Source organism: Taudactylus pleione, unplaced genomic scaffold (genome assembly GCF_031769625.1).
Source record: "Taudactylus pleione unplaced genomic scaffold, aTauple2 ptg000407l, whole genome shotgun sequence".
In the NCBI taxonomy this organism is placed as follows: Eukaryota; Metazoa; Chordata; class Amphibia; order Anura; family Myobatrachidae; genus Taudactylus; species Taudactylus pleione.
In genome coordinates this window covers 3143337-3160029 of record NW_028284809.1, presented here as the reverse complement: position 1 = coordinate 3160029, position 16693 = coordinate 3143337, and the positions used below count along the sequence as shown (strand labels likewise).

General features: G+C 44.6%; 1 protein-coding gene across 1 annotated transcript in view; it reads right to left on the bottom strand.

Annotated features, from left to right (window-relative positions):
• LOC148506376 (uncharacterized) overlaps nt 1-16693 on the bottom strand; it is a 143949-nt gene that overhangs the window by 86714 nt on the left and 40542 nt on the right. Inside the window, exons 8-9 of the mRNA XM_088446875.1 lie at nt 15993-16286; nt 13811-14137 (exon numbers count right to left, since the gene is read on the bottom strand). Of these exons, the coding sequence (XP_088303001.1) occupies nt 13811-14137; nt 15993-16286 (621 nt within the window). The remainder of the gene's footprint in view (nt 1-13810; nt 14138-15992; nt 16287-16693) is intronic.

The following is a 16693-nucleotide window of genomic DNA, read 5'->3' as shown; positions in this document are numbered from 1 at the left end:
AGATATGTCATACAATCGTGCGTATCATTATGTCTGCCGAACTCACCTCCCGCCAGCAACTCTTCTCCTTCCACCCTTTGTACATCATGTTGTACATATGGTAGGTATGTTGCTGGATTCAGCGTACTGCAACGTTTAACAGTAATATTTGCAGGAGCGATTAGGGCTAGTTACCATTTGGTGAACCTAGCTGAGGAGACGTGTCTGGTTTGAGCTGAGTTAAACAGAGCAGATACAGCATGGGGAGTGTAGACAATCATATCATGGCCCAATACTAAGTCCTCACTTTTACTCACCAATAGAGCGGTAGCTGCTACACTTCTCAAACAAGTGGGGAGTGATCTTGCTACCGTGTCCAATTGGGCACTGTAGTATGCTACGGGCCTACTGGCATCACCATGTTTTTGTGTAAGGACACCTGCAGCACAACCATCGGCTTCCGTACAATACAAATCAAAAGGTTTTTCATAATCAGGTATTCCCAATGCAGGAGCTCTTGTCAGACTATCCTTAAGATTAAGGAAAGCCTGTTCTGATTCCTCTGTGTGTATGACACGATCGGGCTTTGAGGAAGAGACTAATTCCTGTAAAGGTAAGGCCAAAATAGAAAAACCTGGGATCCACATTCGGCAATATCCACACAATCCTAAGAAGGTACGAATTTGCTGTTGATTCTGCGGCAGTGTCATGTTTTGTATGGCTTGGATTCTATCTGTTGTAAGGTGTCGTAACCCCTGGGTTAGGCAGTGTCCCAAATATTTTACTCTGGATTGGCACGGCTGTAGTTTGTCCTTAGCCACCTTGTGTCCTGTTTGTGAGAGATGAAGTAACAAAAGTTTAGTATCATTCAAACATGACATAAACGAGTCAGAACATAGCAATAAATCATCCACATATTGAATTAGAACAGATCCATTGGCAGGTTGAAAAGATTGTAAACAGACGTGCAATGCCTGGGAGAAGATACTGGGGCTGTCTATGAAACCTTCGGGTAATCGTGTCCATGTGTATTGTGAACCTCTGTATGTAAATGCGAATAGATACTGACAGTCAGGATGGAGAGGCACAGAGAAGAAAGCAGAACAGAGGTCAATGACAGTGAAATGGGTTGCATTTGGTGGGATCTGCATCAAAATGACAGCTGGATTTGGCACTACGGGGAATTGGCTCTCTACTACCTTATTAACACCTCTAAGGTCTTGTACCAGCCTATAGCCCCTCCCACCACTCTTCTTCACTGGAAAGATGGGACTGTTGGCTACACTAGCTGTACGGACTAAAATTCCTTGTTGTAACAATCGCTCAATTATTGGAAAAACTCCTAATTCTACCTCCTGATTTAGTGGGTACTGGGGAACTTTTGGAGCTTGCCTACCGTTTTTTAAGTTTACCATTACAGGGCTTACGTTTCCCATTAATCCAGTGTCCTGTCCATCCTTAGTCCAAAGGGAATCTGGAATTAGGGACAACATTTCGTCTACTTGTGATGGGGTTTCATTTAAAACTGTAGAGTGATACATTATCCTTTGAGGAGTGTCTAACATATCCCGCACCTCGTATACCATTCTCTCTGGGATATCTAAATATACACCATCAGGGGTGCAATATATAACACATCCCATCTTACATAACAAGTCTCTGCCCAGTAGGTTAGTAGGAGCCGCAGCAGCCAGAAGGAAAGAATGTCTGGTATGCAACGGCCCAATGGTAACCTCTGTGAACTTTGTTAAAGGATAACGTTCCACTTTACCTGTTACACCCATTGTTGGTACTGTCTCGTTGGTCACCTGTAAATTAACGGGAGATTTCATCACTGACCTGGTCGCCCCTGTGTCTACAAGAAAAGGATATTCAGTACCAGCTACATCAACCATCATGACCGGTTCTTCCCTAGTACTTCCCGTTAACCTGACTATCTGTAGACTACAGGTATGACCTGACCCCTAGCGTTGGCTACCGTTCTCCAATAAAGCATTTACGGCTACAATTGGAGCTGGTGCCTGTTGAACATTTGCTGGCCTTTGTGCATATCCTTTATGGGGATATCTAGGTTTTCCCTGATGTGGGATTCCTACTCCTTTTACTGTGCAGTTTCTACTTAAGTGTCCTGTTTGTTTACAGTTAAAGCATGTTCGTGTTTCGGGTGAAGACATGTGGTGTTGTGAGGTTTGCGCAGAGGGTAAAGGTGGTGGATATGGGTAAGGATAGGGAGGGTAAGGGTATTGTGGGGGATAAGAAGTTGGTGGATAGCCTGGGACCTGTGGTTGCATCGGGTTAGTGGGATAGAGTTGCGTTTGTTGTTAAGTGGGGTTAGTGAGAGTGGGTGTGTGTGCAAGTGCAAGCGTGTCTGTTGGCTGTGATGTTACCGTCATTCCCTCCAGAGCGTGTATACTCACAGCCATTAGTTTCTCGCTCTGGGCTTCTCTCTTTTTGGAGATGTTCTTATCATGTTCAATGGCGGTTTCTATGAGGGTATCTATTGTAAGTCCCCGCCAGCCAGGCTGTGAGGTCTGTACCCGAGTTTTTAAACTCTCTTTCAGACCGTCCACAAGTACTGTGACTATCATTCCCCGGTGGTGAGTGCTATCTTTAATATCCTCTATCCCAGTGTACTGGGTGATAGCCTGCAGAACCCGATCGCAATAATCTTCTGCAGTCTCACTCTCTTTCTGTTTAATGGTGAAAATTTTGTTCCAGTTAACTACTACTGGAAAATATATACCCAATTGAGTTACTATGCGGGAAATGTTACCTTGGTTTACTTGATCTGTTAAGGGGACGTCACCATCCAATACACAATCCGTGATAAATTTTGTCACGTCGGTATTGCGTGGCAGACAGGCCCTTAACACCACACGCCAATCTTTATTGGTGGGTTCATGTGAACTACCCAAATTTCTCAAAAATCTTTGACATTTGGCTAATTCCTTTTTGGGATCGGGGAAATAATTTATGATGGAATTTAGTTCTGCTCTTGTCCAAGGACAATGCATTACTACTTCCCTCGTGGGCACTATATCGTTTGCGTCTGCATTTCCATTTGGAACAGTTATTGTCCGAATGGGATGCAGACCGGTAGCGCTGCTACCTTTGACCTGGTTACCTGGCTGGGGGTTTAATCTGCTGCTGCTACGTATGGTATTAACAACCTCCTCTACGGGTGCAGAGTGTGTTAACACTTCCCTTGCTGTTACCGATGGAGATGGCGGCTCCACCCATGATTGTGGTGATGCAGCATCTATCATTTGCACAGCATGGGAAATAGCAGACATTACAATAGGCTCATCATCCACATCATAAACATTTTCTTTAAGGTTGCTTAAGAGAGGGTACAAATTCTTTGTTACATTTTTATGTTTTTTTTTTTCATTGACTGCACCTACACCCCCATCCGCATAGGGTGGTGGTGGTGCGCGTGAACCATCTGTACTACCTTCTGCGATGCTACCTTGCAGTGCGTGCGTGCGCGCTATCAAGCGATGCGTCCGCGGCGCTATTTAGCGTCACCGGCGCATTGCCCGAGACTGTGCCCTCCTTCAGCCACATTTCCCCCTCGTGCTGCCACATTCAAAATATTTAACCTTTTTCTCTCGGGAGCGTATCAAACTGATGTGATCCCGGACATTGTCTAACACATTTTTATCAAAACTACCAATTCTGGGAAACGGTCTAGCACTCTTCCTCGTCATATTAAACCATAAATCACAATACCTTATTGCATAAGTACCGTACTTGGTATGCATGATACGACGGGCCGATCCGATCGGCGCCTCCATTAGCAGCACATCATTGCCTAACATTTCTACTGTTTACATGGCTCCCATTCTGGGACAACTCCTACGCTTTCCAATAAAAATTTAAACCGGTGAAAGACAATCAAGATACTTTCACTTACCTGTGGACGATTTAAGTCGGCGGCGCCCACACACCTGTATAAGATTTAGTAAGGCAACTTCCACACCTGGATAAGATTTGAAAAAGGCAACTTCCACACCCAGATAAGATTTAGTAAGGCAACTTCCAAGCCTATGAGAGTTTATATGTCGGCTACTCTCACGCACCTCTATACAACAAAAGACAACATGTACACCTGCTACTGTGTATAGAACGGTAAAGCTGCTTACCGAGCGACTAGGCTAACCCTTGCACCTAGCCCTTAAGGATCATACGATACCCTTAACTTTGTTCAACAAATATTCACTGTTACACACTTTTTTCCTGCACAGAAAAATACACGTTTAACCCAGATATTGGTAATAGAAAAAAATGTAAACCTCAATGGCTTTGTTCAAACACGTGGCAGCACAACCGGAAGTACGTGTACACAATTTGTGCGACTAGTCACATACACAGTGATGCGACCAGACCCACGTGTTATTACCTTAACGCTATTATGCTACTCCCTCTAAACTTTTATCAACGAGAGAAAACAAATTTTCTCTCCTTGTCCCTGGATTCTGATCAGCGCTTCCTCTACACAATAACCGGCAGTACGCTCTCAGCAACACTGTGGTAATGAAAGACTAATGCATCTCTCAAAAGGCGCCTCCACCCTTTTGCTGAGAGAGAACTGACCGAGTGTTACCGTGTATCAGATAACGTGATAAACCTCTAAGATTCACCTGCCTAGAACCTCTAAGACAAAACCTGCCTAAAGATTATTATTCAGGTAAAAGTACAGATGTTACCACGCTATGAGCTAACAATGAGCGCAAAATAAATTGTACAGTTATTAGGTCATAAGGTACAGTCATTACATACGCGTGTGCTCTGGGACCAGATACCGGCATCAGTAATGAAACCTTCGTCGAAACAGCATAACAGGAACACCGCAGACTGGCATCTCGTTTCAGAGCACTCACATATATACTCGTACTGGGATAAGCAATACAATAGAATACGTTGGCAGGTTCTCATTGGTTCCTCTTCTTGCTTCTTCCATTACGGTACAATTCATAGGTCAGTGCAAAGACTCAACCCAGCCTCTAACAGCCTGATTGTGTCCACTTTCCCGCTGCATAATAAATCTAGTCTAAACTATGGCATACAACATTTCAAGAAGTTATTCTCTCTAACATTCATATTTCATAGCCGCATGTTCTGGTCTTCTCACCGATGCCACCGGAACGCTGTGGGAACAGAGTAGATCAGTACGGCACCAATCACGGTCCACTTGCCATTTACTAAACCATAGTTACAGAAAACATTCATTTCTTTACATGCTGACATTGCGATTAAACCAAATAATAATCATTCCTTTTGCGCTGCGGGACCATTGCTTTTAAATGTGTATGCGGGGAGAAATGACATTAAATTGTGTTGTGCGTTTGAGGGTCTGTGGGGCACTTAGCGACCAGCACTAAGTTGGAAAGGCTTCTGTGTATGTGTGTGAGCATGCCAGTATGAGTTTGGGAAAGGTCACTAAAAAGCTGGCTGTGCGTCTAAATAGCTATTTTGCGTTGTCCTATGTTTAACATGAAGTGCAGGGAAAACACTAATTCGCTGCTTTTTGCTACATCGCGTATGTGTTAATGTGAATGCCGGGGAAAAACACCAGTAATTTGCTACTTTTTGCTACATCGCGTGTGTTAATGTGAATGCCGGGGAAAAACACCACTACTTTGCTACTGCTCAAATATAAGTTTGTGGTGATTTTAATGTGTTGCAAAGTTATTTTATGTCTGCTAAACACTGTTGGTAGGTGTTTGGGGAAGATTGTGAAAAAGCTGTTCGTGCTACTTTTTAGCAACTTTGCTACTTTTCAAATATAAGTCTGTGGTGATTTTAATGTGTTGGAAAGTTATTTTACGTCTGCTAAACACCATCGGTAGGTGTTTGGGGAAGATTGTGAAAAAGCTGTTTGTGCTACTTTTTAGCAACTTTGCGTTGTGAGTAGCAAAATTGCTACTTTTATCAATTTTGCACTGTGGATTGTGTACTATGTATTTTTGACAAAATGGCGCTTGTGTAAGCTTTCTTTTCTAAAATGGAGTCTTGCTGTCATTCACAAGATGGTCTCTTGCGGCCAGTCGCAAAATGGCGTCGTCGCGATTAAATTTTAAACTGAACTTGTCTCAGCCAATTATTCAGCTTCGACACTGTAGATTAATGAGATGCACGCACAGCTTTCACTGAGATGGGATGCATTACAGTATGACAATTTTTTATTTTTTTTATTACAAACAGCAGCGGGAGGAGTGCACAAGGATGAGGCCACTCTCTGTGGTTCATTGTAGCTGTCGTGTGGGCTAGTGGTTAGGTGATCACTTTGGTAGAATTATGGTCCCGGGTTCGATCCCTGGAAAAGAATATAACGTACCGTATATTTTTTTTATTGTCACTGTCTGCTCTGGACACTATAGTGAAACTACTTTAGTAGTGTTGTACTGTACTGTAATACTGTAGTGTTGTTGTTTAAAAGGCTGCTTAAAAGTAAGACATTACAAACAGATTGTGTGTTTCAATAGTGCAAAACTTTCGTCAATGTCTGCGCTGTGGTGGCTGTCTGCTTCGAGGGGTTGCAATGGGATTTCATGCGCATGCCCAGTGGAGGGTTTACAATGGGATCTGTAGTGCCAAGAGAGGGCTCTGTATTTCAATGAATAGTGATTTCATACTGTAACTGCAGAAACTGCTAGTGAATCTACTGTCTAGAATGTGAGACAGGGCTCTGTATCACAAACTGTGCGCCCAAAACGCAAAACGCAAACATGCGACAACGTAGATGCGGTCTCAGCCTTGTGCACTATGGCTATGTCCCTTGGACTGTGTCTGAGAGTGGTTTCCGTCTGTGAGAGAGCACTCTGTGTTCAAAGCTGACTGTGCGTTTGAAGCGCAAAATAGCGTTGCATCGCAAACTTAAGACAATGGTGATGCTGCTCCAACCTTGCACACTAAGTATGGTAGTAGTGGGATCTGTAAGAGAGAGAGCTTTCTGTATTACACGGTTGGCGCTATGGTGGCTGTCAGCCATCTGCGATGGATTAGAAATGGAGGGGGGTACAATGGGATCTGTGGCGCCAAGCCATACACCATGTAGCACTATGCCATCACTGAGCATGCACAGTTGGCTGTATTACTGCAGTCGGTACAGTACTGTATGCTGTTGAATTTCCATCTCTGGCAGGCGCATGCCCAGTAGGAGGGTTGCGATGGGATTTCTGGCGCATGCCCAGTGGGGCCGAGAGTCATACACAGTGCGCATCAGGTCCCTTCCCCCAAAGCAAGCAAGAGCCTCACATTACCATAATAAAGGATGCTTTGTTAATCCATTTACTGTAAGCAGTCAGCTCTGCCCTAGTGTCCTGAAAAATGCTACGAATTGTGACCATTGCCAAGGACACCATCCCCCGTCTGCTAGGACAACTAGTGTGCCGCTATGAATGTGCCTGTACTGAATATTAAAAACTGACGGTGCCGTACAATTTAGCACCACAGAATAGTGATTTCATAACTGCAGAAACTGCTAGTGAATCTACTGTCTAGAATGTGAGACAGGGCTCTGCATCACAAACTGTGCGCCCAAAACGCAAACATGCGACAACGTAGATGCGGTGTCAGCCTTGCGCACTATGGCTACGTCCCTTGGACTGTGTCTGAGAGTGGTTTCTGTCTGTGAGAGAGCACTCTGTGTTCAAAGCTGACTGTGCGTATGAAGCGCAAAATAGCGTTGCATCGCAAACTTATGACAATGGTGATGCTGCTCCAACCTTGCACACTAAGTACGTTGTAGTGGGATCTGTATGAGAGAGAGCTCTCTGTATTACACGGTTGGCGCTATGGTGGCTGTCAGCCATCTGCGATGGACTACAAATGGAGGGGGGTACAATGGGATCTGTGGCGCCAAGCCATACGCCATGTAGCGCTATGCCATCACTGAGCATGCACAGTTGGCTGTATTACTGCAGTCGGTACAGTACTGTATGCTGTTGAATTTCCATCTCTGGCGCACGCATGCCCAGTAGGAGGGTTGCGATGGGATTTCTGGCGCATGCCCAGTGGGGCCGAGAGTCATACACAGTGCATCATGTCCCTTCCCCCAAAGCAAGCAAGAGCCTGACATTACCATAATAAAGGAAGCTTTGTTAATCCATTTACTGTAAGCAGTCAGCTCTGCCCTAGTGTCCTGAAAAATGCTACGAATTGTGACCATTGCCAAGGACACCATCCCCCGTCTGCTAGGACAACTAGTGTGCCGCTATGAATGTGCCTGTACTGAATATTAAAAACTGACGGTGCTGTACAATTTAGCACCACAGAATAGTGATTTCATTACTGCAGAAACTGCTAGTGAATCTACTGTCTAAAACGCAAAATGCAAACATGCGAATGAATGAGAGACATGGCTGACGGTGCTGTGTATAGCATTACACCACAAACTTGTGAGAATGTAGTGACAGTGATTTCATGACTTTAGAAACTTTTCAATCCCATGATGCCCACACTACTTTGCCACTACGGTTATGACTACATTACAGTGCACCACAGACGCCTGCCGTAACGAGTGAATTAGTGTCGACGTGCGTGGTGCGTCATGCGATGTACGACGTGCGATGTACGACGTGCGTCACTGGCTAGTGAAAATGGCTTCTATGAGGGCAAGACGCTACTCGTCCGGCGAGCTCTTTGTCTTGGTGAAGTGGCGGGACCAAGCGTTCGCCACAAACCAAGACAAAGAGCTCGCCTATAGAAGCGCGAGCAGAGAAATCTATCGCCTATATGGCATACGGCGAAAAGTACGCTCACTCCAGCGCAGGTGGTCGGACCTGCTGAGGAGGGATAGGCCTCGCCTAGAGCGAATTCGGAGGCAAATAATTCGAAGTAAGTACAGCATTGCTGTATAATCACATGAATTACAGTATACTGTACAATAACGAATACAGTACAATGCACGACTCTGACATACTCTACATTACTGTACACTGCACTGTAGGGTGTTGGATACTACAGTATCTGACGATGACTGACAGTTGTTAACACATACTGACATGACTGGCAGACATTTGATTGACAGGCTGATTAAATCTACAGTACTGTACATGGACTAAAGGGTTACACACTATTGGTCGACATGGCTTGTTTGATTCATAAATTAGTAACAAAAGGCAAGTTGATTGATCCACCATTCTAATGTCTGTCGACCAAATCTATGTTAACCTACAGCACTGTACACACTATTTGTCTGTGCTGGGCCTGCCCCCTTTAAGCTTGACATTATTACTGTACGTCATGGACAGATTCAGGGGTCTCCAATCAGCTCCCAACTGTCATCTCACAGGCTGTGTTTGAAAAATGAAATTTGGGAGCTTATTGGCTGGTATCTTATCACTTCACCATTAGGCTCCTGTGATGTGTGTCTATATACTACATGTGTCACCATTAGGCTCCTGAGATGTATGTCTATACACTACATGTGTCACCATTAGGCTCCTGTGATGTATGTCTATACACTACATAGGTCACCATTAGGCTCCTGTGTTGTGTGTCTATACACTGCATATGTCACCATTAGGCTCCTGTGATGTGTGTCTATACACTACATGTGTCACCATTAGGCTCCTGTGATGTGTGTCTATACACTACATATGTCACCATTAGGCTCCTGTGATGTATGTCTATACACTGCATATGTCACCATTAGGCTCCTGTGATGTGTATCTATACACTACATATGTCACCATTAGGCTCCTGTGATGTATGTCTATATACTACATGTGTCACCATTAGGCTCCTGTGATGTATGTCTATACACTACATAGGTCATCATTAGGCTCCTGTGATGTGTGTCTATACACTACATGTGTCACCATTAGGCTCCTGTGATGTGAGTCTATACACTGCATATGTCATCATTAGGCTCCTGTGATGTGTGTCTATACACTACATGTGTCACCATTAGGCTCCTGTGATGTGAGTCTATACACTACATATGTCACCATTAGGCTCCTGTGATGTATGTCTATATACTACATGTGTCACCATTAGGCTCCTGTGATGTATGTCTATACACTACATATGTCACAATTAAGCTCCTGTGTTGTGTGTCTATATACACTACATATGTCACCATAAGGCTCCTCTGATGTATGTCTATACACTACATAGGTCACCATTAGTCTCCTGTGATGTGTGTCTATACACTACATGTGTCACCATTAGGCTCCTGTGATGTGTGTCTATACACTGCATATGTCACCATTAGGCTCCTGTGATGTGTATCTATACACTACATATGTCACCATTAGGCTCCTGTGATGTATGTCTATATACTACATGTGTCACCATTAGGCTCCTGTGATGCATGTCTATACACTACATATGTCACCATTAAGCTCCTGTGAAGTGTGTCTATACACTACATAGGTCACCATTAGTCTCCTGTGATGTGTGTCTATACACTACATGTGTCACCATTAGGCTCCTGTGATGTGTGTCTATACACTGCATATGTCACCATTAGGCTCCTGTGATGTGTATCTATACACTACATATGTCACCATTAGGCTCCTGTGATGTATGTCTATATACTACATGTGTCACCATTAGGCTCCTGTGATGCATGTCTATACACTACATATGTCACCATTAAGCTCCTGTGAAGTGTGCCTATACACTGCATATGTCACAATTAGGCTCCTGTGATGTGTGTCTATAAACTACATGTGTCACCATTAGGCTCCTGTGATGTGTGTCTATAAACTACATAGGTCACCATTAGGGTCCTGTGATGTATGTCTATATACTACATAGGTCACCATTAGGCTCCTGTGATGTATGTCTATATACTACATATGTCACCATTATGCTCCTGTGATGTATGTCTATACACTACATAGGTCACCATTAGGCTCCTGTGATGTATGTCTATATACTACATATGTCACCATTAGGCTCCTGTGATGTGTGTCTATACACTGCATATGTCACCATTAGGCTCCTGTGATGTATGTCTATATACTACATATGTCACCATTAGGCTCCTGTGATGTGTGTCTATACACTACATATGTCACCATTAGGCTCCTGTGATGTGTGTCTATACACTACATATGTCACCATTAGGCTCCTGTGATGTGTGTCTATAAACTACATAGGTCACCATTAGGCTCCTGTGATGTGTGTCTATACACTACATATGTCACCATTAGGCTCCTGTGATGTATGTCTATATACTACATATGTCACCATTAGGCTCCTGTGATGTGTGTCTATACAGTACATATGTCACCATTAGGCTCCTGTGACGTGTGTCTATACACTACATATGTCACCATTAGGCTCCTGTGTTGTGTGTCTATACACTGCATATGTCACCATTAGGCTCCTGTGATGTGTGTCTATACACTACATATGTCACCATTAGGCTCCTGTGATGTGTGTCTATACATTACATATGTCACCATTAGGCTCCTGTGATGTGTGTCTATGCACAACATACAGATGTGTCTACATACAGTACATCTTACCTCCGTGCGATGCAAGTCACGTTAAACATAACATGTGAGTGACATGCGACTTTGTAGTGTCGAGCTTATTTTCATGCAATTTTGTACCTTCAAATGCGTTTTATTTGCAAAGCGAATTTGACACTGTAACGTAGCGTTTCACATGAAGATATAACCACAGTCGCACAGAATATAGGCATGCCGCATCTCATTTAATCAGCAGAAGCTGCTTGTGTGTCCTATTTGCATAGTGAATTAGACACACTTGAAAGTAAAAAGTTGCACGAAAAGACGCCTGGCGCTGTGGAATCACGCCACGGCGTGGCGCGACTAGAAGGTGTGTTTCATGCGCAAGAAAGTAAGATCTATGTGGACACATCTGTATATCACCATTAGGCTCCTGTGATGTACAGTATGTCACACAGAAGCACAACCCTGTCCACTGCCACATAACTGTACCTAGAGCTGCCCACACACATAGCGATATTTTACCCGATCTGGCCAATTCCGACGCATTGGAACGACAGATCGTGTAAAATATGCCAAAATCGTGAGTCCCCATTCACGATCACGATGCGATGCGCGTCCCCGCTGGTCGCACATCGCATCTTCAGATCTGCTGTGCAGTAGGGCGGATCTGACAATCTAGGACACGATGCACTGTGAAAAGTCTGCATGCAGAAGAGATCGTATGAAGATTGGACACCAAATTGTGTGCATATCGTGTGCAGAGCTGCCGGGGAGAGTTTCAGGGGAAATCGTACTCATCGGCTGATCGTGTGCACATCGGTATGTTTGTGGGCACCTTAAGTTTGCCATGAAAGCTCAATTTATACTTAATTTAATCATTTTTGATGAATTTCTGAATAAGAAACTTTTGGCCTAGGGGTGCCGTGAAAATAATGCTCATACTCTAGGGAGCTGTGATTCAAGAAAGTTTGGGAAGCCCTGCACTAGATTCTTAGGGGTAAATTTACTGAGAGTCGATTTTTTCAGTTCCATTCTATTTTGTGGTGATTTTGAGGTGAATTGGTGGTGATTTGGACACTCGGGTGTTTACTAAAGGCAAAACAGACTTAAAATCCCCTCAAAATCCCCAGAAAGAGACAAATAGAACTTCAAATAGAGCATCGGTACTTTCCCATAGCCATCAGTAAAAGAAACTTATTTACTAACAGTCCATTTGAAAATAGGACAAAAATCAACCCAAAATCACAATTTGCAATGGAACCATCATAAACAGTGCTATTTGATTTTATATTATGTAGAATTGTCTGAAAACTCGCTACGATGGATAACACATGCTAGAGAAGCATGTGGGGCTGTATAAATCAGACATTTAAAGGCATAAAAATAACTTTTTTTAAATCGTGGATATGCAAATTAGCACTGGGATGAAGGCGTTTTTTTTTTTTGCAGCAACATTGTGGACGCACAAAAAGGAACCGTCTTGTGCGTTTATCGGGGCATGTCATGGGTGTGTAGCCACAGCTGTATCTTAGTGTTTATGTTAGTACGCCAAGAAGACAGATCTCTGGCACCTCAGTATGGGGCAGGTGTAAGTGCTGATGTAGTGGTGCCAATGGTGGCTGCTGTGGGCAGATGTCTGGGGGAGGCGCAGCCAGCTAGATCCGTGCGGACAGTCATCTTACCGTACCACTCACATTGCATTTGCAGCGAGCATCCGGACTTGTGATTGCATTGGGTATGTCTCAGAATAAAACCCTTAGGGGCATATGTATCAAGCCTGTACCAACCAATCAGCTCCTAACTGTCATTTTTCAAACACAGTCTGTAACATGCAGTTAGGAGCTGATTGGTTGGTCCTTTATTTCTCTCCAAGGTTTGGTACATATGCCCCTTAGCAACAGTTAAAGTGTACCCTTTACCTACACGCAATGGAGGCAGCCATATTGTGAGGTGGCCCAATAGTCACGAGATCGCAGCCTACAGGTTCAGTTACAAGCCTCTCAGTGATGTCACTGATCCACAGGCAGTTGGATAATTTTCAAAATGGCTGCCACTGTTGCATATAGACAACATTGGCCAGAGCCATTGAGAGCGTAACGGTGCCCGCTACTGAGAGGGGGGGAGGTGCATGGCCAAATCTCAGAGGCATGACAACGCCCTTTAAAAAAAAAAAAAAACCCTGCAAAGAGGGACATTGGTCCCCTCAGCATCTGGCCCAGGCCCCTCTAACAAGCCAGACCTAGGAAATCAGTACCCCCCCTCCCCCTTCTTGGCACCCCTGATGGTAAAACCAAATTTAGGAAAACATTTGCATATATATTTGTGATGTAAGACTATATGTAAATAATGTAATACATTTTGGATGATAATAATTCAGTATATAGAGTTTTTCTCACCATTCACCCTGGCAGATCCAGTACTCAGAGCGATTGGCTCTTCCAGGCTGGGATGTTCTACTCTGCAGATATACTCCAGGCCGTCACAGTCTGATGGTGGTGTGAAGGATAAGGTAGGTGAGCAGGTCCATGAATTATCAGCCTGTCTGATGGGCTTTATAGGAGGGACTGTGTACAACCTATTCTCACGTTGTCCCTTCTTCTCTAACCAGGTTACCATCAGGTCTTTAGGGTAATAGGCAGAGATTTTGCATGACACATCGGTACGTATGTCCTTCTGTAGGATAAGAGGCGTCATGTCCTCAATCCTTGGACGCCATGGAAAATCTACAAAATATTAGCAGAAAGTATTAAATACCATGCAATAAGTGTCATAGAGTGATCAGGTACATTATTATGTATCAATATAATAATCAATTTAAGTAATATTGAATGTGATGGACATGCACCCTTTTTCAATCTAAGGGCTATGGCACACTAGCGACTAGCCTATCTTTAGGCTAATTTGGGACTGCCCATTCCAATTAGTATGGAGCTCTGGGCCTGATTCAGAGCCGCTGGTAAGCGGACGCTCGTTCGCTCTGAGCGATGTTCGCACAACTGCACATGCGTATGGGTCATAATGCGCAAACCAGTGATTGCGGCCGGAAATCGCGCGCTCGCAAAACAGCGAGGGACTGCTAATTTGATTGACAGAATGTACCGTTTGTGGGTGGTAACAGGGGAAGGTGCTTGAACACGGGAGAGTGGAGATCCGAACGCAGGCGTACCTAACGGTCAAAAGGGCGTTTAATGGGAGTGCATAATTAGTAAAGGACCGTCATCGACCACGTCACTTGGTTGTCTTTTAGCCTGAACTGCTCGCAGTGATAGCGGTAGGAAAAAGCTACCACAAGCACTGCGAGCAGTTCAGATGCTTTTCGATGTACCCGATTAATCAAATAAATACCGGAGATGACGTGTGATGCGAACGGCAAAGGGGCATCTTTACTAAATAGCGAGCGCATTTTTCGTTCGCTCGCTCAGCCATAGAGGCGTCAACAAACCGCAAAGAGCGAGCGCTCAATTTAAATAGCCGGCCCCTTTTTTGGAACGACCGTCCGCAAATAGCGTCCGGGTCTGAATCAGGCCCTCTGTTCAAGCTGGAACATTATCAGTACATAGGCATATGATTTGACTTTCCTTTTGGTATAACTCAGGAGTAGGAAACCTGAGACACTCCAGCTGCTATGGAACTACACATCCCAGCATGCCCTGCAGTTTTGCTGTTATGCTAAAACTGTGGTAGGGTATGCTGGGATTTGTAGTTCCACAGCAGCTGGAGTGTCACAGGTTGCCTACCCCTGGTATAGCATAGCTGATTTAATTGCACATAGCCTTTCGCTGGTTACCTAGCTGGGTTTCAAATACGTTATTTATTTAGTTGTCCACTACAGCATTCAGTATAATTTATATACATTTGTTTCATTGTAATTAGATGATATATTAAAAACATTGTATTATTTTTTTATCCAAGACTGAAGCATTCATTAATAGTATACTGTATGTGTGTGAGCTCTGCTATCTATAGCTTGGGGATGCAGTTAACATACCACCGTCCGAAAAGCACGCTGTTGGAATCCCAACGCTGGAAACTTGAAAAGGGACTGAAGGAAGGCGTCTAAATCCCGACGCCTATCTTTAGACCAACGCCGAAATCCCGACGCCCGGCATGCCGAACGAAGGTAAGCCGGGGATTTGTAGCCGTTAGCCGAGGGGGGGAGGGTTAGGTTTAGGAGCCCCGGGGGGACTTAGGGTTAGGCTCAGGGAAGGGGGGTTAGGCACCACTGGGGGAGGTTAGGGTTAGGCACCCCCCCAAGAGGGTTAGGTTCAGGGTGCGGGAAGAGGGGGTTAGGTTTAGGCACCTCTGTGGGGAGGTTAGGGTTAGGCACCACTGTGGGGAAGGTTAGGGGGGGGAGAGGGGAGGGTTAGGGTACTTACGAGCCCTAGTCGGGATCTTCATTGTTCGGCCTTGCACTAACGGTATTTAGATTCGGCGGCATTACATACCGATTCCATAGCTTGTTACCCTTTGTGTTTGCTGGGAGGATTGCAGCCTTTCTTAGTCAGCTGCTAGACATTAACATCTTTGCTCAGAGCCTTCGGATATTGTTGCATTGTGTATAACACTACATGACCTCACCTGGGTCCCGCACAGATATCTCCCTGTGTTCTGGTGCTTCCATGGTCCCGTGTTGCCAGGTCACTCTCGCTGGGGTTACCGGGAGCTGAACAGGGATGTTACACTTAGTGATAATGGTAAATGTCCCATCGGGGTTTTCACTGACTGTGTCCTGTGATTGTATCCTCTTTATGTGACCACAGCTCCAAGTGATCATTATGTCTTTCGGATAAAAGTTCACAAGGCTTAAAGTTCCCACCAACTCCCCTGAGTCACTGATGGACAGCTGTACCGGCTGCAGGAGTCTGGGTTTTACTGAAATAGAGAAACACAAAACAGTAAATATTAGTGGGACATTACTGTGGACAGCGTGGGATGCATGGGAGGGAATTCAATTATGATATTGTATATTACACTAATATGTACATATTTGAGGGGTTGGGTATGGGAACCCGATGAACAGAATCCCGACAGATTTCTGTTAGTATTATAACCCATAGCCTAACCCTAACCTTCCCCCTAGTGCCTAACAATAACTCTCCTCCTAGTTCCTAACCCTAACCCTCCCCCTATTGCCTAACCCCCCCTAGTGCCTAACCCTAAACTTCCCCCTAGTGTCTAATCCTAACCCGCCCCCTAGTGCCTAACCCTAACCCTCCCCCTAGTGCCTAACCCTAACCCTCCCCCTATTGCCTAACCCTCCCCCTAGTGCCTATCCCTAA